At 47.6% G+C, this 22,083-nt stretch overlaps 1 protein-coding gene across 2 annotated transcripts; it reads right to left on the reverse strand.

Moving 5' to 3' along the window:
* Nucleotides 1-423: 423 nt before the first annotated feature.
* TRIM25 (tripartite motif containing 25) lies at nt 424-19,387 on the reverse strand. Of its 2 annotated transcripts, XM_060272001.2 has the most exons (9): nt 18,580-19,387; nt 16,613-16,708; nt 15,105-15,338; nt 14,685-14,841; nt 13,778-13,837; nt 12,652-12,732; nt 7,833-7,859; nt 5,645-5,752; nt 424-4,467 (listed from the first exon to the last, which is right to left on the reverse strand). In XM_060272001.2, the coding sequence occupies exons 1-9, from the start codon at nt 19,207-19,209 to the stop codon at nt 3,938-3,940; spliced, it is 1,923 nt and encodes a 640-aa protein (XP_060127984.2). In that variant the 5' UTR covers nt 19,210-19,387; the 3' UTR covers nt 424-3,937. The 2 variants fall into 2 exon arrangements, with proteins under 2 accessions (XP_060127984.2, XP_060127985.2); XM_060272002.2 differs by lacking the exon at nt 13,778-13,837 and having other exon boundaries at nt 18,580-19,334.
* Nucleotides 19,388-22,083: the final 2,696 nt, after the last annotated feature.

Here is a 22,083-nt window from a genome sequence, read left to right on the forward strand (position 1 = left end):
TCGGGTGTTATGTGGTCTCGGCGGCCGCTCCCAGTCTAGCTGCCGCATCCTGGATTAGTTGTAATTTCTGGGTCACCTTCAAAGGTAGCCCCACAGAGAGCACATTGCAGTAGTCCAGCGGGAGATAACTAGAGCACTGTCAACATCGAAAGGGTAAGCTCATGCACCAAAGGAAGAAGCACACAAGTGCAGAGAATGCCCCCAATGAGTGAGATAGGTGCATCTCCTAGTGAGATCTGGACCAAAGACTTCCTGGTTCAGTTTAGGTGGACACTGCAGTCCTATGTAAGTTTCACTGGCATTTGCTTGACGAAGGTCCCGCTGCTTTCAATTAAGATTCCTTACAAGTGAATTACGTTAACCCCATGTTCATTCCCCAGTAGAGGCAGCAGGTTTTCTTTTTCAACAGTCATCACTCCGCGGTAATGATCATAAAATCAAACTTTATTGAATTTTTGCTTAATAAACATCAAGCCACACTGCAAGACAATGGCCGTGCAGTCTTGGATACATTGCAACATTACATTTGACATAGCCTTGCCTGAGATTGCAATAGGCCAATCACAAAAGCAGCCCAGTGGCAAAAAAGGGGGGAATGCCAAAAACATTCACTCTCTTATTTTTAACCTCTGCTTCTTAAAAACAACCCACAGACCGACATGGTTCGCAATCTGAACTAGAAGAAACATTAGCTAGACTTTCGATTTTTATGTTCTGTGCTTCTATACAAGCTTCCAAGCATGCTGAAGTTATTTCCCAGCAGTGTTGCAGACAAGATAGCTTTTGTTTCATTTACTACACAGAAAAGCTGGGTGGAAAATGGTAGCTTACATACTAGATTATTATAATTGAGCCAACCATGTATCCATGTAAACACAGCCACACTGCTAGGGAAACATTGCTTTTCGGTGAAGGGTTTCCTCTGGACCGGGAAAACAACAGCGGAAAATCACATTGTATCATTGATTATCAAGGCAGAGTTGCAAAAATGAGGCTCGGCATCCTTCCACTCAAAACCAATAGGACGTAATACGTTTACATTTGGCCTGACTGGATCCATTAGTAGTATGCTACTGCCTGTCTTGCCATGAGATAACACCCCCATGGTATTCCAGGCTAGGAAACAAGCCTTAACCTAAGAAGAAACAGATTACCTTTCATTTTTTATCTCAACAATCAAAAATAGTGATCAACTTTTAGCCAATGCTCAATATTTGTGCCAGGCAAAAGACTAAAAGCAGCGAGATTCCCAAAGATCATCATCTCAAAACCCATTGCACTATAATCAGAAGACTTCAGCAAAGGTCAAGGAAGATAGATCGTAATGAGAGCAGAAGGGCAGCTGGGCATTGACCAAGTCACTGTAGGAAACATCCCAAATCACACAAAGTTTGGATAAGGGGAACTGGTTCTACTGTGCCTTATATCTTGTGGGTTCTTTAAACACATGGAAAAGTGTGTCAAGAGCCCGTCAGCATTTGTAGGAAGAATACCTAAAGGAAAATACTCAACTCATTCGAGAAAGTAGTCCTCAAGGGCACTTCTACAAAAAAAGAGCTAGTAGGCCTTATGAGAAAAAGGACATACATCCAAAATTCTCTCTATGGAGGCAGATGATGTCCTCAGATCCTACAATACACATCCATGGGTCATTAGGGGGAAATGTGGTCGCAGAGCTCCTGAACACCAAGGTTTTGCTAGACTGGAGAAGAATCATCAGATCTCTATTCCAGCAATTCTTCCACCCCTGTGGGTTTTTAGGGACCAACATTCCCTCAACAGTGGTTTGTTCTGTAGTTTGTTACAAAGTCACACTACAGCTTAACGCCAGTGTGTTCCCCATGTCTGCCTCAGACCCTACTTTGTTTTCAGCTCATTCATCCCTCTTTCCTGGCTTTCTTGAACTTCCTTGGGGTTTTTTGGAAGAGGGCCAACGATCTACTACATTTTCATAAGCTCCACAGAAGGTCTCAGTAACTTGTGCCCGATTCCTGGACTATTCTGAAGAAGAGTCGTTTGGTGCAAAAGCCCATCTAGCAGTAGGGATGCAGAGATGTCACTGCTTGAAATATTTGGAAAGGAATTCTTTCCCAACAGTGTCTTGTCACTCGATCCTTTGACTATGGGAAGAAAGCCATGGCTTGATTCTTAAACATGTGGGCCAACTTGCTGTAGCACTTTGCTGTTATCTCAGGCTGTCTCCAGAGGTCTCAACTCATGCCAAGCATCGAAGCTTCTCAGTTTTCATTTCACCTCTGCCAGAAGACCCCTGGCATGTGAGGCTTCTAAACTGGAGAGCTTCAAGGCAAGAGATTTGCTCAAAAGCATCTGTGCAAAGTGTGCGTGTTCTGGCCCTAGAAAGGCAAAACGTGTTGCCTACTAGCACACAGGACAAAACACACATTTTCTTAAGACTTTAGCAGTGCCTCCAGCTTGTTCCTCTTTAATCAAGTGTGTTGCAAAGTTCTCTTCAATTGCTTATGATGTGTAACTGTTGGAAAGGCACGGCAGCAGGTATCAATGAAGAAAACCTAAGGCACAGGAAAGCTAAGGATGTTGATCTTAGCTTTCCAGCTTCCTCAGGTCTTTCCTAGTTTGCTGACTGGCAGATCATCACACATTAAGTCTGAAATGCCCACTAGGAGGGACCACTCAGGGACCTGATCTGTGTTAGGACATGCTAGTTCTTCACACTAGTGATGACTTTTAAGTCAAAACACTGTCAGTCTGCCCCTGGAGAACGGCATGTGTCCAACCAGAGGGATCAAAATCTCCTCCAACAGTGAAGAGCAGAAGATTCCATCTACCAGACTAGCCTGAAAGATCTTACATTTCACCCGCAGCCTCAAAAATCAGAAAAAATGCCGCAGCTAATATTTTCAAGGACCGGGATGAGAAATGAAGTGCTTTATTCCAGGCGGTCAATGCCATAGAGGGTGTTAAGCCATTCCCCTTCAGCAAGGGTCTTTGACCAGGAAGTGCAACCATAACACGAGCACTTCCTGCCCAACCTTCCTGTCCTGGCATGCTGAATATGGTTTAAAGCCTCCAACAGCATCTTGCTCCTTAAGTTCCCATGACTGCAAAGAAACGAATTGAGTTAAGAGGGGCTCAGCTGCATCTTAATGGATGCTCCAAGCAATTGAAAAAAAGGGGGGGTCCTTTTGTAACATCACAGGTTTTGCCGAGACTGTTTTGTGTCCCTCCTCCATGCAGCAGCAATACCAAACTTACTGCCCCTGCTCTGCTTGAATAACAAATGAGCAATATGGGATACAAGAATGCCCAACTGTCTCCATAGTACTGCCCTGTTCTCATTGATCAAAATGCAACTCCCAATGCAAGTTACTGCCTAAGCATCACCACAGGCTATTTCAAAGAGAAATCTGTTTGAAGCCTGATCTGCCTGAGACAGTGCCATTGGGCGTGCGCAAGTGTGCACCTCCAGGGATCTGTTGCCAGTGCCCATACGGCAAGAACTGAATTCTTCCGGGACACAGCAGTGAGGATACACAGCGGGCACCTTAGATATCCTTTGCTCGGAACTCCTGGCAGCGCGTTAGGGATGGCGGCAGAAGCAAAGCCAGCATCTGCTCAGACATGCCCCAGACTTGCATTGTACAACACGTTCCAGGAGTTCCGTGTGCCTGACGAATACAGTCCATCGAAAGCTCAACTGGAAAAACCTCTGAAAGTTTCCTAAGGACACTCTCAGAGAGGCTTCTGCAAGACAATGTTCTTAGTGGACTGTGGCTTTCATTTAGCAGCCCTCAGATTCCCAGAAAGCAAGGTCCAAGTTTCAAAAGGGTGAACTTTTGCTTTGAAGCCAAGGATTCTGAGAGAGAGAAAAGGAAAGAGAAAGAGAGAGAGAAAGAGAGAGGAGTTAACATACAGACAGGCCCTATACGAGCAAAGCAAATGGTGGCAGTTCCATTCTTCACTTCAGCTGGCAGAGCGAGATAGTGGCCCCGCTGGAGAAGACCCAGAACGCTGGATAGAGAGCTTCCGTGAACTGTGCCCGGAACTTGTAGAGGAGGATGAGTTTCTCACCGACGCCGAAGAAAATGACGAAGCCACCATCGTAATTCAGCAAAATGCCAATCTTCTTCAGCTTGGTGTTGGGCAGGCACTTCTCGACATCATTGTGCCAGGCTGAGATCCTGGAGTTGAACCACTCGATGCACCATGAGCTGCTGTTACGCCCCAGGCGGCTCTCCGCCCCCTGCCTTGCCATGCTCCCGTAGCAGACGCCGACCCCGCAGAAAGTGTTGTGCTCCAGCTCCACTTCCCAGTAATGGATGCCTCGCTTGAAACACTGGAAGGCCACCACCTGGGAGCAGTAGGTGAAGCGCTGAGGGTGCTGGGCGTAATTCTGGGGGGTTTCCGACACGGATATCTTGGTGTTCCTCTCGGAGAGCAGCACTTTCTTGTGGGCGGTGTTGAAATCCAGAGTGAATTTTGTCGCAACTGTGGAGAAGTTCAGGGGAGAAGTGAGAAGAACAAACACTTGATGTTTTACAGAGCAAGAGGGAAAAGTTGGAAAGGGTGGGGAAGAAGAGCAGGATAATCTTTGCTATTTAGAGAATTTCATTTATAGAAAGATACGAGTGAGGAAAAAAGAAAGAACAAAGTTTGTGAGGACGCCGGGGGGGGGGGGCAGTAATACTGTTACATTGCCATACATTAATACACGAGTGACCAAAATTGTGGAAACCTTTTGGAAAAAGTGTGTAACACCACTTTTTTGTGGAGTAATACCATAAAATTGGGACGCAGGTGGCGCTGTGGGTTAAACCACAGAGCCTAGGGCTTGCTGATCAAAAGGTCGGCAGTTCGAATCCCTGCGACGGGGTGAGCTCCCGTTGCTCGGTTCCTGCTCCTGCCAACCTAGCAGTTCGAAAGCACGTCAAAGTGCAAGTAGATAAATAGGTTCCGCTCCAGGGGGAAGGTAAATGGAGTTTCCGTGCACTGCTCTGGTTCGCCGGAAGCGGCTTTGTCATGCTGGCTGTATGCCGGCTCCCTCGGCCAATAAAGCGAGATGAGCACCGCAACCCCAGAGACAGTCACGACTGGACCTAACGGTCAGGGGTCCCTTTACCTTTACCATAAAATTATACAGTGGTATCTCAGGTTACAAACGCTTCAGGTTACAAACTCCGCTAACCTGGAAGAAGTATCTTGGGTTGAGAACTTTGCCCCAGGATGAGAACGGAAATTGTGCGCCGGCAGCGATTTCGGGTTAAGAACGGACCTCTGGAACAAATTAAGTTCGTAACCCGAGGTACCACTATATATCAATGGAAAGATAATTTAATGAAGAATGTACTGCAGCAAGGTTTGTTCAATTATCTGTATTCTATTGAACGTTATAGCCAAATAACCAGAAAAAGGAACCTACTGCTTAGGTTGATATGCGGGTAGCTTTCTTTCATTTGAATGTAGCCAATGAGCCAGTCATGTGTTATGAGCCATCAAACCTCGGAAAGACACTTTCCCCAAAAGGTTTCCACAATTTTGGCCACTAGTGTATACTTAAAAAAAAAATACATTGGACCTTTCCTATCCAAAACAATGTGACAGAATGTTGAGAGCGTGGCGGAATTCCGGGAACTGAACTTGCAATACATGGAATCAGGTGACTTACATTCCAAAAGCTCCTCTCGGGATTTAGATAAGAAGCTTTCCAGAGTTATCGATGGAATCGCTGCTTGAGGCCTGCTAGAACTTCGTGCTCTCTGGCTGGGACTTTGTGCTGGGGAGGGGGGGAAGGGAGGGAAATGGAGTCATGTGATTATTATTATTTATTTTACAATGCACACATTCTAAACAACCGTCACCAAAACAAGGCATCTTAATTCCTGCAAGGTTTTATTCAACTCGACAACACAGGTTGCACAAACAGGAGCTTACAAGCCAAATTCTAGCCACATTCATTCAAAAGTTAAGTCTCCTCGATTCTGAAAGGTCTTTTCTCCATACAACTGGTCTTAAGATTGTTGAACTGAAAAGCAGGAAACTTTGATAATTTAAGAGAAGTTTTAAAAACATTTGATGTTTTATTGCTTTTTAAAAAAATTATTAATATTCTGTTGGGAGCCGCCTAGCATGGCTGGGGAAACCAAGCCAAATGGGCGGGGTATAAATAATAAATTGTTGTTGTTGTTGTTGTCCCAAGAGCCAGGAGCTGCTGAATACCATTTAACCCAGGTGAGGAAAAGCCCAAGGTCCATTTTCAATCACTTAAAAAACTTCCATTCCCTGGTCACCTTGTGTTCAGTAACACTTCAGAGCTCCTTCCCTCCCAGTCTGGGACCACTGGAGATCTAGCAAGGCAGCAGAGGCATTTTAAAACATCCTTATTCTCCCTATACCTCCGAGTCTTCTAGGAGAAGGGTGGGCAGAAAGAAGATTCAGGATTTACTGGAAGATCTCTCCTGAGTTTTGCGGTAGATCTGTTTCCTAAAATCTAGACGCTCAACATCACTGACAGGCCTCCTCAGGCCGAACCCTCTAGTCCAAGGCAAGGCAACACAGATAACTTTTAGAAGAAGAAAGCAGAGTCTTCATCTCTTTATTCTGTTTTACAAAGGAGACACCTTTGAAAATGCTTTTGGTTGGAAAGGCAATGCAAGCAAATGGATGCTTTCCTAGCAAGCAATTCATGCACTCTCAAGTCTGCTTCACCTGACCGCTATGTGCCTCTAACACTCCCTCTGGTGGCTTGATCCCATCTGAAATGTGATTTGGTTCACAGTAACTTTAGTAGGGGTTAACATGAGAAACATTTATTCATTCGCAAGGTTTCTAACCCACCGTAACAACTTTCAGCAAAACAATGATATAATTTAAAACCAATACAGTCGTACCTTGGAAGCTGAACGGAATCCGTTCCGGAAGTCCGTTCGACTTCCAAAACGTTTGGAAACCAAAGCGTGGCTTCTTCTGATTGGCCGCAGGAAGCTCCTGCAGCCAATCAGAAGCCGCGGAAGCCCCCTCAGACATTCAGGTTCCAAAAGAATGTTCAGAAACCAGAACAGTCACTTCCAGGTTTGTGGCATTTGGGAGCCAAAACATTCTAGTACCAAGGCGTTCGGGATCCAAGGTACGACTGTACAGAGTTTAGAACATAGAATTAGATTACAACCCTCAAAACTGTGGAATTCCTTCCCCACAGAAGTGCAACCGTCCTCGTTGTACAACTTTTTGTCATATGCTGAAAATGTGCCTCTTTGCCAGCTGAGATATATGTTTAGGACCTTGTTAGCTTAGAACAGGCATCCCCAAACTGCGGCCCTCCAGATGTTTTGGCCTACAACTCCCATGATCCCTAGCTAACAGGACCAGTGGTCAGGGATTATGGGAATTGTAGTCCAAAACATCTGGAGGGCCGAAGTTTGGGGATGCCTGGCTTAAAACCACATAAACAGAAGAAGAGTTTGGATTTGATATCCCGCTTTATCACTACCTAAGGAGTCTCAAAGCAGCTAACATTCTCCTTTCCCTTCCTCCCCCACAACAAACACTCTGTGAGGTGAGTGGGGCTGAGAGACTTCAAAGAAGCGTGACTAGCCCAAGGTCACCCAGCAGCTGCATGTGGAGGAGCGGGGACGCAAACCCGATTCCCCAGATTATGAGTCTACTGCTCTTAACCACTACACCACACTGGCTCTCCACAGGATGGTGGCAGGGATACTTTATGGATAGGGCCACGAGCCAAGCTGCCCCACATGTCTGGGTAGGGGCATGCAGAGCACTCTTATGACACCAGGCTCAAAAGAGGTCGGTTATTCCTCAAATGTTAAGCAATGCAATTTTTGCAAGAGTGAACTTACAGCGTTTAGCAGGTCGCCTTCTCTGCTCTGAAAGAAAAGAGAAATGAAACAGTATATTATTGGTTGTGGTTACTGGGGAATGTAATGAAACAATATATTTTTTTAAACAAGCAACTTCAGAGTATGCTAAGAATGGAGCACCTGTGCCTAGCAACTAGAGGTTTGCCATCTGGAGGATTCACTGAAACTTATTTTCATTCAAGAGTTGAATTTATCCAGCTGCAAAATCCAGTTTACCTCTGACATCTCATTCTGCAGCAGATGTAAGGCAGGCCCCAAACAATTCAAATCGTTTTCTTTTAAACTCTAAAATGTAAACTTCCTCCTTGTTCTTTTAGCTGCATTCTCCATGTTTTTATTGACCCATGTTCCATTCTGCCATCTTCTTCAGTCTCTCCTGGTTATCTAAGTTTATCTGCCTTTGACCATCCATTTTTATACATTTTTAAAAAAAGAAAAACCTCTTCAAACTTCGCACTTGTTATAAGCTACCATCTTGTGGGTGGTATTCTTCAAAAGAAATACCAGTGAACTTGTGACTTGATTCTGGTGGTTTGGCTAATAACAGGTTGGGGGACGACAACTGGGCAGGTGTCCCGCCAACAACACAGGAAGCCAAGAACAAAGACAAGCACAACAGAAAGGAAAAGGGGGTGATGCAACATGACACCCATTGCTGATGCTCGCAAAGGACTCGTGCACAGAGAGGTTTTTAACGTCTGATGTTTTACAGTGCGTGGCGAGCCTATTTAGGAAGAAGGTTGAGCAAGTAAGGGGTTAGGTTTTGGAACCTTAGAACCCTCAGGGGCAGGTTCCGTCATGGTATAAAAAACCCTCCCTAGTGGCAGTTAGGGCTGTTGGAGTCGGAGAATTGTGGAAGGGAAGGTGGAGGTGTTGGTTAGAGAGAGAGCGCTGTGGAAGATTAGTCAGATAGTTAGGTGGATTATTGGTGGGAAGGAACAGACAGGATAGCAGATCAATGTGAAACTTGTTGCGTTGTTTAATTAGAGGTTTTAGTGGTACAGGCCGGTAAATAATTTAGCAGATATAGGCTGGTATAGAGTCCCATGGACTGCAAGAAGATCAAACCTATCCATTCTGAAGGAAATCAGCCCTGAGTGCTCCCTGGAAGGACAGATCGTGAAGCTGAGGCTCCAATACTTTGGCCACCTCATGAGAAGAGAAGAATCCTTGGAAAAGACCTTGATGTTGGGAAAGATGGAGGGCACTAGGAGAAGGGGACGACAGAGGACGAGATGGTTGGACAGTGTTCTCGAAGCTATGAACATGAGTTTGACCAAACTGCGGGAGGCAGTACAAGACAGGAGTGCCTGGCGTGCTATGGTCCATGGGGTCACGAAGAGTCGGACACGACTAAACGACTAAACAACAACAACACGGCCGGTATAGGCTAACAGTTATAAGTTTATTTACAGGTAGGTAGCCGTGTTGGTCTGAGTCGAAACAAAATAAAAAAATTCCTTCAGTAGCACCTTAAAGACCAACAAAGTTTTTATTTTGGTATGAGCTTTCGTGTCTGATGAAGTGTGCATCATCATCTGATGAAGTGTGCATGCACATGAAAGCTCATACCAAAATAAAAACTTAGTTGGTCTTTAAGGTGCTACTAAGTTTATTTACGATATTATTCATTCAGTAACCACACACTTCTGTACAAACAAACAAACCAAACTTGTTTCTTAAAGAACATCCTGGTCTGTGTTATCTAAAGATACAGTCGTACCTCGGGTTACAACCACCTCGGGTTGCGAACAATTCGGGTTATAAACTCCGTAAACCCAGAAGTAGTTTTTACCGCACGCACGCCCCGCGCATGCGAAAATCGAGAAAATAGCGCTTTGTGCATGCGCAAAATGGCGGTTCGGGTTGCGTTCGGGTTACGAACTTTTCGGGTTACGAACTGCGACCCGGAACGGATCGTGTTCGTAACCCGAGGTATTACTGTAGTAGCAAGTATCCAGCTGGCAGCCTGAGGGAAACTGCATCCGCGGATACAAAGTGTCATTGGTGCAGTATCAATCGATCGTAAAACATCCAGTGGTGCTGTACAGGTCCAGGCAGGACCGTGACACAGTGGTACCTCGGGTTAAGAACTTAATTCTTTCCAGAGGTCTGTTCTTAACCTTAAACTGTTCTTAACCTGAGGTACCACTTTAGCTAATGGAGGTTCCTGCTGCCGCCACACCGCCGTGCGATTTCTGTTCTCATCCTGAAGCGAAGTTCTTAACCTGAGGTACTATTTCTGGGTTATCCGAGTCTGTAACCTGAAGCATCTGTAACCTGAAGTGTCTGTAACCCGAGGTACCACTGTATTGTGTTTTGACATTCTGTTGGGATCCGCCCAGAGTGGCTGGGACAACCCAGTCAGATGGTGGCAAATAAATAAATAAATAAATAAATAAATATTATATATAGTAATAAATTATTATTATTTTTAGAAGACACCTGAAGGCAGCCCTATTTAGGCAAGTTTTTAAATGACTGATGTTTTAATGTATTTTTAATCTCCTGTTGGAAGCTGCCCAGAGTAGCTGGGGAAACCCAGCCAGATGGGCGGGGTAATAACTTATAAATTATTGTTATTACAGCCTTGTTTTTAATCAGAAAAAGAAGTGGCAGAGCTACACAGCAGGCACGCACCTCATTTTGGGAAGAATCTCCCTTCTTAAAAGCAAGCAGAATTGGGGAAGTGATTGCATGCAATTCAACAGTATCATCGTGGGAAAATGGGCGGGGAAATCAATCTCCAGAAACAAAATAAAAAAATTCCTTCAGTAGCACCTTAAAGACCAACTAAGTTTTTATTTTGGTATGAGCTTTCGTGTGCATGCACACTTCTTCAGATACAGTGAAATGGAAGTTTCCAGGCACTTATGTAGAGAAGGGGTGGGGAGGGGTGGGGATGGGGAGGGGGGATCACTCAGAAGGGTGGTGGAAATGGGTGATTGACTGACTGATAGCTGTTGATGACCGGAAACGACTGCAAATGGTTTTGCATGAAAAAGCAAGGGTGGAGATGGCTGAAGATCGCTTATCATGTATAATGAGATAAGAACCCGATATCTCTGTTCAAACCAGGTCCCTCCATGGTTTTGAGCTTGGTGATAATTTGCAATTCAGCAACTTCTCTTTCCAGTCTATTTCTGAAATTCTTTTGTAGTAAGACAGCTCAATCTCCAGAAACATTACGCCTTATTTACTGCAGTAACCAGGTATGAATTTGCAATAGGAATTTCCTATTACGCTTTCTTCCTGAACAAACATAATGGGTGGAGGCAGCGAATGTCAAACAAAGGGCACAGCCCAGGTCATCACCTGGCAAATAAGGCCTGCTGCACACAAGGAAACAACGGAGCCACAATCACCTTTGGACTTTGGCAGCCGAAACGCCTGTTTACTGTTTCCATAGTGCCATCAGGTATGCAGAACAGCACAAGAGATACTGCCGGTGCCAAGGAGCTTATATTTACAACAGCACCGCCTAGAGGAAACTACAGAGAAGAGAGGAAGCAGTAACATAAGAGCAGGCATCCCCAAACTGCGCCCCTCCAGATGTTTTGGCCTACAACTTCCATGATCCCTAGCTAACAGGACCAGTGGTCAGGGATGATGGGAATTGTAGTCCAAAACATCTGGAGGGCCAAAGTTTGGGGATGCCTGCATAAGAGGGTCTCGTGACGAAAAATTCATCGAGGACTCGAGATGTATTTAGAGACTTCCCTACAGTGAGAAAAAAAGATGCGACTAGGGTTTGAAATACAGTGGTACCTTGGTTTTCGAACAGAATGCGTTCCGGAGCAGTTTGAAAACCAAAGCGCGGCTTCCGATTGGCTGCAGGAGTGTCCTCCAGCCAATCGGAAGCCACAGAAGCCGCACCGGACACTCGGCTTCCAAAAATTGTTTGAAAACCAGAACGCTCACTTCCAGGTTTCGATCGTTCAGGAGCCGATCTGATAGGGAGCCAAGACGTTCGGCTTCCAAGGTATGACTGTATGAATTATTAAGGTAAGTGGGTTAAAATGGATGTCTTGAATTCTATAGACGAAATGCACAGCATTGAAGGGTAAATAATATAAAAATTGTGGAAAGGGAAGATGGGAAATCAATGGGCAAAGAAGCATGTGGTTTATGTTAAAAGTTTTTTTGTGAAAAATCAATAAATAAGATTTTTTTAGAAATAACATGGAGGGTCTCAAGCACTATTGCTTGGGCAGGGAGGGTATGGCCTATTCAAATCTAGGGACATTTCCAGAGTTAGGCTTGCAACAAACAGGCTTTAAAGTGTGCAGGCCACCGTTATCTTTGAATCCAAAACCTGCATTTTTATATGTTTTGGAAGCCGCCCAGAGTGGCTGGGGCAACCCAGCCAGATGAGTGGGGTATTATTATTATTATTATTTCCAGAATTTTTTTTGTTCTGCCTTTCCCCCAAGGAGCTCAAGGTGGCATGCACAAATATCTTCCATTTTAGCCCGCCCGAGGTTATTCTATGAACTTCATGGCAGAGTGAGGCTTTGAATTTGGCTCCTTCTAGTCCAATGTTCTAACTGCTACGCCACAGCGTCTCTCTTTGGGAAGGCCAACAAATAAAGCTGTCTGCCCAAAAACAATAAATACCCACCTTCTCAAAGATTAGCAACTTAGGCTGCGTAAACACCATATAGCACCAAGAAAGCTTGGGAGGAGCCCCTGGCTTCCTTTAACCTCTTATCTCAAGAGCTCTGCTTGCTCACACAAGAGGGGGGGGGGGGAGAGACTCTGGAAATTATCAATAATAATTTGTGTCCTCAACACTCACTAGTGTCTGCAGCAGCTGCATCCTCTTCTGTCTTCTTCTCCTGTGAAGATGCTGATGGGGGCTCGTCTCTCTTTGCTGCTCCTTTAAAAAAGAAAACACTTAGAAGGGTGGTGTGATATTAGACTTCTGCAGCAAGTAAGAATTCCGCTGCATATCTTAAAACAGTGTTTCTCAACCTTTTTGGGCCACGGCACACTTGTTCCGTCAAAAAAATCACGCGGCACACCACCATTAAAAGACAGGGCAAATCCTGGGGGTTGGGAATGGGTGGGGGACTGAGGAATAGGGAGGGTGGGGAGACAGGGGGGAAAGGAAGTAGGTTGACCCATTGGCACACACACACACACACCCCAAAAAATGAGACTGAGAGAGGTCATTCCCACAACATTTACCTGCTTTGCCAGCCCTGGATGAGGTTGGTGTACTTGCTGAGAGAGCCCTCGAGCACCGCCTCCGTCGTCCTGCCTGCCGCCAGCCCCCCGCTCCCTCCTGGGCTGGCTGCGGCTGAGCTGGGGCTGCTGCTGCTGCCGCCACCGCCGCCTCCCTCCGGCCTCCCCGCTGGTGTAGCCGCCGCTGCTCCTTGGCGGCCCGAGAGCCCTCCCCGGCTGGCGGAGGAGGACGGCGAGGAGCCCGCCGAGGTGGGGCGGCTGCTGCTGCGGAGTCCCCGCCGCCCTGCGCCGCTGCCTTCTCCATGGAGCGCGCGGGGAGAGCGCGAGGAGGCGGCCTCGGCCATGAAGCGCTGCCTCGCTCAGGGAGCGAGCGCGAGGAGATGACGGAGAAACACCCTTCGCGCCCTCGCGCCCTCCAGACTGACCCGGCCGGCTTCCTTTCCGGCGGATCAGCGCTGCCTATTGGCGGCCGCAAATCGCCCTTCTCGTTGCCTCACATCACGGCACATCAGCCACCGTCTCGCGGCACAGTAGTGTGCCGCGGAACAGTGGTTGAGAAACGCTGTCTTAAAAGACAGCCAGGCAAAAGGAGGAATGGGCATGCACATGACTGGAAGCGATGCATCTGTCGTAGGACCTTCCACCCACTTAGCAACCAAGGCTGGAGTTAAGACGCATATTTGCTACTGCAAAAAAGAATTTAGAAAGCAGCGAGGGTCACATGCATTTTTACTTACTGGCTGCAGCAATTTTCGCCCCTGGCTGCACAAAAGGCTTTGGTTTCCATTGTGCGGCTCCTGAAAGTAAAGCATATGCAAGCATGTACAGACATGCACAGCTTCTCACGATGTGCTTTGCCCTGGTTCCCCATGCCACAGGTGTACACATCTCGTGGTATGGTTTGGATCTGTCACCGAAAGTTACTTTGGCAAACAGTTCCAAATTTGCTCCTTGGCGATGCACCGAAAATAATTGTTTCTGGTGGGCAGATAGCTCAGTTGGTTACAATAAGCTACCCAACATCGCCACAGCAATGGGGGACAATATTTATAAACCCATTTTACAGACAGAGAGGTGTGAGGCCAAGAGACTGGACCAAGGGATTCAAATAGCGTTCGAAATTCACCAGGCGCATTTTGCACCTGGCTATCAGCCACATGTAACCAAGGGAAGATGCCCAGGCGCCGGGATGGCGTCTGATGTCTCCCCCACCTGAAGGTGCATGCCTGGGGCTCCTTGGATCGTGACTGTTTTCACCCGCTAGCAACACATCCTGTAGAATTCTATCCATTACATTTTATCTGCACAATCAGAATGAACTTCAGGAACCAAAAAGTTGTATTGAAAAATACGACTTTTGAGACGGCTGTCCCCAAAAGATATCTGTGTTTCTAACCTAGGTCTCCTCACTCAAAGTCAGTTACTATACAGAATTTACAAATCAATCGTGCTCCCACCATCACCCATATTCACATTAATACGTAATGGCAGTAGTTACTGGTATATATAAGCAGTAGTTCGAGAGACCCTGGACCTGTGATTCCCATAATTTATACCAAAACCATTTAGACTTTAAAACTTTAATACAGTGTGCATACAATAAGCAAAAGACAGATGCTAGTGAACAAGAAACAGACCACACACCTTCTTTTTTCATCTCCTGGGGTTGAGACAAGAACTGCTTCACGTTTTCTTTGAGGCCAAAGGCTTTTTGATAAACGGTGTGTATTAAGTTTTGATCCAATTCTAGTTTAGGTATGAAGACATCTTTGATGGGTAACTGCCGGAGTTTTGCTGCCTTCTGAAATAAAAGCAGATGATCTTGTGAGGATTTATGCTCTTGCACACTGTCACATCCCCTTCCTGTCTGGACGCGGGTGGTGCTGTGGTCTAAACCACCGAGCCTCTTGGGCTTGCTGATCAGAAGGTCGGAGGTTCGAATCCCCGCCAACCAAGCAGTTCGAAAGCACGCCAGTGCAAGTAGATAAATAGGTACTGCTGTGGCAGTAAGGTAAACGGCATCCAACCTAAATCCGACCCTGGTTCAGGGAAACAGAGGTTTACCTTTAAGAATGTAATGTCGTCATCCTCTGTTAAGGTCACTTCAATCTGGTCTCTCGCTCCCTGGATTTCCGTTTTCTTCTTACCCAAGACTTTATAGACATATTCGTATTTATCACGGACTCTTTTCTCCTCCGCTAGGACTGTCTTCACAGCTTCTTTTTCTTCCTCTTCAATTAAAGCAATAATTTCCAGGAATTCTGCCTTCAGCAAGTCCAACTTCCGATTAGCTGTATCCTGAAGAGACCCCAAAAGACGAAAAGAAAAGCATTTGAAAAAAAAAGATTTAATAAACTGCATATTCTCTTTCTACATTCCACTCAAGAGGACATGTACCTATTGTCTTGGAAGGCTTACAAAAAGAGAGAGACTTCTGAGGTAGAGAGAAATTTTGGAAATGAGAAAGAAAACTTCTTTTTTTAAAAAACCCCAAAAGGGATTGACAAGAAACCGTGAGCTTCCAGGATATACGAAATGTTGGGGTGTAAGTTAAGAAGGGAAATGGTAAATGAAATCAGAGGTGGAGGGTGGGGTTGTGGGGAGCGGAGAGAAAGAATGGGTCTCCTCAAATCGCCAGCAGAGTTACAGGAAGTACTAAGGCAGGCATCCCCACACTCGGCCCTCCAGATGTTTTGGAACTACAACTCCCATCATCCCTGACCACTGGTCCTGTTAGCTAGGGATCATGGGAGTTGTAGTCCCAAAGCATCTGGAGGGCTGAGTTTGCCTATGCCTGTACTGTACTAAGGGATGAGCGGAGATGTATTGCCACAAGGTTATAAGACTGCCCCTTGCTGCACTACATAGGGATGTTTCAGGAGGAAATGAAAGAGGGACCCCTTTGCTACTCTCCAGAAGTAGCATACAACCTGCTCTACAGGTATAATAAAATGGCCACGTTTTAAATACCAAAAGGCAGCTCCCAAACCTGAGCCCTATAGGAAGACACAACAACCTTTTGTTGCATGTTGTGCCTTAAAAAGAAATAACTCTGTAAAGAAGATTTGATGGGTGCAACACTGGATTGCTGAATGGTTTAGTTCAGGTAAAATATGCAGGGATGTGTGGTATGCAAATTGAACCACAGAAAGAGAAGAAGGGAAGTCATTGATTTAAGGTTGTTTAAATGAATATTCTGAAATGTAATTTAGAAAATTTAATAAAAATTATAACACACACACACACACACAGAGTGATTTTTTTTCTGGGTGTGTGTGCAGGGATACACATACCCCTAAACATTTTGTGAATCTAAGTTTCAGATCACTGAGGGGCAGTATTTCAATATGAGTAGGAAAATGAGTCTGTTTCATCACGTTTGTGAGCCGTTTCCAGGGATAATAGATTGCCACCAGCAGTGTAAGGCTGATGTTAACCAGCTGGTCACCAGCTATCTGACTGAGGCTCACATCCACCATCTTGGTCTTCCTTTTCAACTCAAGGCTTGTGGTGCACAAATCTCCCGCCCCTCTCATCAAAACCAAGCTGTGAAAACACGAATCATTTCTTACACTGGTTTGCTTCTGCTGCACTCGCACTTGGTCCAAGGACTGCAAAGCCTTCTCGCTCAGAGCATAGAGTTCCGTTAGTCTCTGCTTCAGTTGGGACTGCAAGAGAATAAAAAGAGGATCTGCTTTAAGAGTACAGATCAGCTATTGACACCCACAGACACAACATTCCAGCTCTTGAGCAGGAAAGGGGAACCTGCTTCCCTCCAGATATTAACACACTGCAACTCCATTAATTCCTGACCAAGGCTGGGTGATATCTGGTTTTTAACTTCGTGATATATCACCAGCTAAATGTTGCAATCTACTGGTACAGTGGTACCTTGGAAGTCGAATGGAATCTGTTCCGGAAGTCCGCTCGGCTTCCAAAACACTTGGAAACTAAAGTGCGGCTTCTGATTGGCTGCAGGAAGCTCCTGCAGCCAATCAGAAGCCCCGTCAGATGTGGGTTCCAAAGAACGCTTGCAAACTGGAACACTCACTTCCGGGTTTGCAGTGTTCAGAAGCCCGAATGCCAAGGCGTTCGACAACCAAGGTACAACTGTATATTGCAGGGATGTCCAACACATAGTAGATCCGTGAGCTCGATCGCCGGTCCCCTTCTGGCCCCACCCCCTCTCCCTGCGCTGGCCTCTATTGCTGCAGAAGGGAAGTTTGTGGGGAAGCCAGAGTTTTACAAGGGAGGCTTTTCTACTGCTAGCAATCGGAAGATTGGCTGTCTCTGTTCCTTCCCCCAATAGTGTGCTTTCCCCCTGGCCACCCCTGGTATATTGCAATGTCTGAAATAACAGGGGGGAGCTATGTAGAGGCATTGGCTGGCTTAACAGTTTTCCCCACATTGTGATTTTTGAATAGCAGGCACATGCCTCCCTCCTCCAGCAGCCCAGTTGTCTCTTCTCTTCACCCAGCATAGCTATAAACCATAGCAGGAGAGGGGGAGGGAGCTTCATGAGCCAGCTTTGTGAGGCTAGGATCCATAAATATGCAACAGCCATGTGCCCTTTGATCTCAGTCCCTGGAAGGCAAGGCTATCTTGCCTAGGCATAGCCAGGGGGCAGGAGGGGCAGCTGCACCCCCCCCCCAAATCTAGCAAATAAATAGAAATACTTAACTAAAAGTAGAAATTGTAGGAAGATGTTGAGCACTTGGGGTCAAAAGAAAGGAATTTAAAACAAATGTTGTTGAGACAGTTCATTCTGAATCCGCTGGACAGAGCCGGACAGAGGATGATGACCAACAGGTGTCCTGCCCTCCAACATAAATCCTGGCTATGTCCTTGGATCGAAGGGTACACAGTTTGCTTCTCTCACAGTCCTCCTTGAGCCGCTTTGCAAGGCCTCGCAAAGCAGCTCAGGGCTGTTGTTGTTCTGGTTTGGCTGAGAGCTGGGTTGGCATGTGGTGGTCTCTGTTCGCCCACTATGCCCCCTCCCCGGACGCCATGAATACATGCTCTGCTGCCGGACCATAGTGCTCTGCCCCTCCTCAACCAGCCTGCTCACTTGCCTCCGTGCCTACCAGGCGAGTGCCTAACTGCAAGGTTGCACGAGCAACATTTGCGATACGGACCAGCCTTTCCCTGGCTGCACACCTTCCAAATTTAGATGACAATCCCCGTGTCGCCCCTCTGACCATTCGCTGTGCTGGCCGGGGCTGACGGGATTTGGGAATCCAATACAGTCGTACCTTGGATCTCGAACGCCTTGGCTCCCGAGCGATCAAAGCGCGGAAGTGAGTTTTCCAGTTTGAAAACATTCTTTTGGAAGCCGAACATCGGACGGGGCTTCCGATTTGGCTGCAGGAGCTTCCTGCAGCCAATCGGAAGCCGTGCTTTGGTTTCCGAATGTTTCGGGGGGGGGGGGCGAACGGACTTCTGGAACAGATTCCATTTGACTATCAAGGTACGACTGTACGCCTGGACGGCACCGGAAGCCCAGCAGACACCTATCCGCAAGGCCCCGTGACCGTCTCACCTCCTTCTCCTCCTTGGCCTCTTGCAAGGGGACGGTGGCGCACGCCTTGTGCGTGACCAAGCAGAAGCAGCAGATGCAGCTGTTGTGCTCCTTGCAGTAGAACTCCAGTAGCTTCTGGTGGGTCTGGCACTTCCGGCTCTGGAGGTCCTTCACTGGTGGGACCAGCTGGTGGCCCTTGAAGGCAGGGCTCTCCTGGTGTGGCCGCAGGTGCTCCGGGCAGAAGGAGGCCATGCAGGTGAGGCAGGTCTTGTCGGCCACCTTTTCCAGGCAACTGTCACAGGCCACCGAAGGGCGGCTGCTGCTGCTGCTGGTGGTGGTGGTGGTGGCATCTCCAAGGCCCTTCTTCTTCCCGGCTGGCTCTCCTTGGGTGCTCTGGAACTGCTCCACCACCCTGCACAGGACCGTGTTTTTCTTCAGCTCGGGGCGACTGTCGAAGGAGCTCCTGCACTGCGGGCAGCAGAAGTTCCTCAGCAAGCCCGACCACGTCATCTCCAGGCATGGCAGGCAGAAGTTGTGGCCGCACGGGGTCGTCACGGGGCTCTCGAAGACGCACAGGCAGATGGAGCACGTCAGCTCCTCTTCCAAGCCCACCAGGCAAGGGGCCGAAGGCGCCCGCAGCAGCTGAGCCATGGCTGGGGCGCGCGCGAGGAGCAGAGACAAAAGCGAGCCCTGCCGTCCGACCCGCCCGTCGCAGCAACTGGTAGCGTTTGCAAAGTGGAAAGCGAAACTTAAAGCGACCTAGCTAACGCCTTGCCCTCTTCTAGGAAATCACGTGCCCCCCCCCCCCGGAGAGCCGCAGGGCGGGGGCGCGCCTAGACGGGGCGGGGCGTCCGGAGCGGCTGCGGCGTGTGCGCGCGTCTCGCTCTTCTTCCCTTCGCCGCTTAAGGAAAAGCACGGGAGACCTCTTTGCATTTCGCCCAATGCTCGTCCCCGGGCAATTCCTGCGCGGCGGCGGCGGAGGTCAGGTGTCACCGCTTGCTCGCGAGTAAGCCCAGCCGATCTCAGCCGAAAGGGAGCTCTTTTGCATGCAGGATTTTTGCAAGGCTTTATATTAGAGGGGGCAGAACCTCAGCTGGTCATGGGCGTGGCCAAGGAGGGGCAGCTGACCTCCCATCAATAAAAATAAACAGCTCCCTGAGGTTCTCTCTCCCCCCCCCCAAAAAAAATCCTGTCTATGTCCATGCAGTTAAGGATTTTTATTGATTGGTGGGCAGCTGCCCCTCTCTGCCACGCCCCCTTGGCTATGCCCATGTTTGCATGCTTGCTTTAGGAGTGAACTGCAGTGCACTCACAGAATGTAATAGGGCCACGGGGGTTGCCAACTTGAATAAAATATTGTGGGGTGGGTGAAGTAAACACCGCCGCACAATCGATCACCTGACACGGTGCACACATCCACGGCCACACCATTTGACAGGCAATGCCAATTAATTTTGGGTGCCACGGACCTCAGCCCCTTAGGAGTTGGCTCTTATAAACGAGCCTTTATTCCCAAGGAAAGGGTCCGCCAGGATGGCGATCGAGTGCCTCGTGTCCCAAAAACATCCATGCTGGACAAATGGAGGTTGGACAAATGGAGGTGTGTGTGCATTTCTTGTCGCTTGGTTGCTGTCCTAACGGGATGACACGCATGTGTGAACGGGGCCCGACCATTGGATAGAGTTTATATGCATTACTCCGCCATCCATCAATGCCAAGTGGTCAACTAAGGAAAATCACGTGGTAGACATGAACCAGTTCTTGGCACAGGAGGAATGTGTGTGTTTGTATAAAGGTGCACATCACTGTTCGATTTGCTCACATCATGTATCATGCTGGTGACGGAGTGTTGGCAGGATGGGAACCAAGACGGGAGCACAAGAGAATGCCATGGGGACAGGCCTTGAGGTTTGCAGATTTATTTTTTTTTAAGTAGGAATTAATCCTCTCCCACCAGCCCAGTGAAGACAGCCTGCTTACTGCAGCTTAGGAGGCAGGACGGAGGAAAAGACAATCAATTGGCTGCCTTGCACCCTTTGCAGTTTACAATACTCGGGTGTAGGGCTTCCCAAACTTGGGTCTCCAAGTGCAGACTGTTTGAGGACCGGGACATTCGCAGGGAAACCTGAAGCAGTGACCACCGGGCGTGAGGCAGACATCCGCCCCACAGATAGGCTGCGGTTTGATCACCTGGCAGGCCACAGCCTGACCTTTGGGGGTGAGGCACACTTGCCCCCCCTAGGCAAGCCGTGACGGTCTGCACATCATGCCCTCACTCTCACCTTTGGCTTTCTCAGTAGTCTGCTGTGTCCTGCCTGGGACCTTTGCCTCCCTTTGGAAAGGCATGGCTCACTTCCCACTTGGTAGGAACATGACGTGGTGGGGCAAGTCCCGCAAATGTCAGAGGAAACATATGTGTCAGCTCATGATGTAAAAGCACGAAAGGTCAGACTGTTCCTACAGGTGTGCATTTGTGTTGATAAAAAGGGCTTTGCCCAGCTTGCCAATCAGCTTGCTCCTCGCACAGCTCACCTGCAACAACTCCCTGACGACGTGTCCATCACTACAGAAACCAAAATCCTTGTTGACAAAGCAATTGTACTACCAACCTTACGGTATGCTTGTGAAACTTGCACCCCTTATAAACGCCATCTCCAGCTCCTCGAAAGATTCCATCAACGGTGTCTCCGAAAGATTTTACACATCACTTGGGAAGACAGGCAAACTAATGCCAGGGTACTGGAAGAAGCAAAGATCACCAGTGTCGAAGCAATGATTTGTCAACATCAACTTCGTTGAACTGGTCATGTCGTGCAGATGTTTGAATATCGTCTTCCAAAGCAACTACACTATTCTGAACTTAAGAATAGAAAGCATAATGCTGGTGGTCAACAAAAGAGGTTTAAAGACTCTCAGGGCAAATCTAAAAAAAGTAGTATAAACACCAACAACTGGGAAACACTGGCCTGAGAGTACTCCAATTGGAGAACAGCCTTTACCGAAGGTGTCATGGGCTTTGAAGACGCTCAAACTCGGGATGAAAGGGAGAAACGTGCTAAGAGGAAGGCATGCTTGGCAAACCCTCACCATGATCAACTCCCGCCCAGAAACCTATGTCCTCACTGTGGAAGGACAGAACTGGCCTCCACAGTCACTTATGGACTCACTGTTAAGACTGTGTTCAAGGAAGACAATCTTATTCAGCTAAAAGTGATCACCAAAGAAAAGGACTACATTTCCCACCATCCCTATCTAGCAGGACCAGGGTTCAGGAATGATGGGACTTGTAGTCCAATAACAGCTGGAGACCCAAATATGGGAGATTGTGATCTGGAGGCTACGGCTGGTTTCTTGCCCTAAATTGGGAGCCCTCTTGCTAGGGCATGTGGGGAACCTTACGGTCTCCAAATGCTGCAGGACTACAACTCCTATTGGCCCCAGCAGGCATGGTCAGTAGCCAGGGATGATGGGAGACGTAGTTCAGCAACAACTGGAGGGCCTAAGGTCCCCTGTGCTAGGAAGTGA

This window comes from Zootoca vivipara, chromosome 2 (assembly GCF_965207765.1).
Source record: "Zootoca vivipara chromosome 2, rZooViv2.hap1.1, whole genome shotgun sequence".
NCBI classification, from domain to species: Eukaryota; Metazoa; Chordata; class Lepidosauria; order Squamata; family Lacertidae; genus Zootoca; species Zootoca vivipara.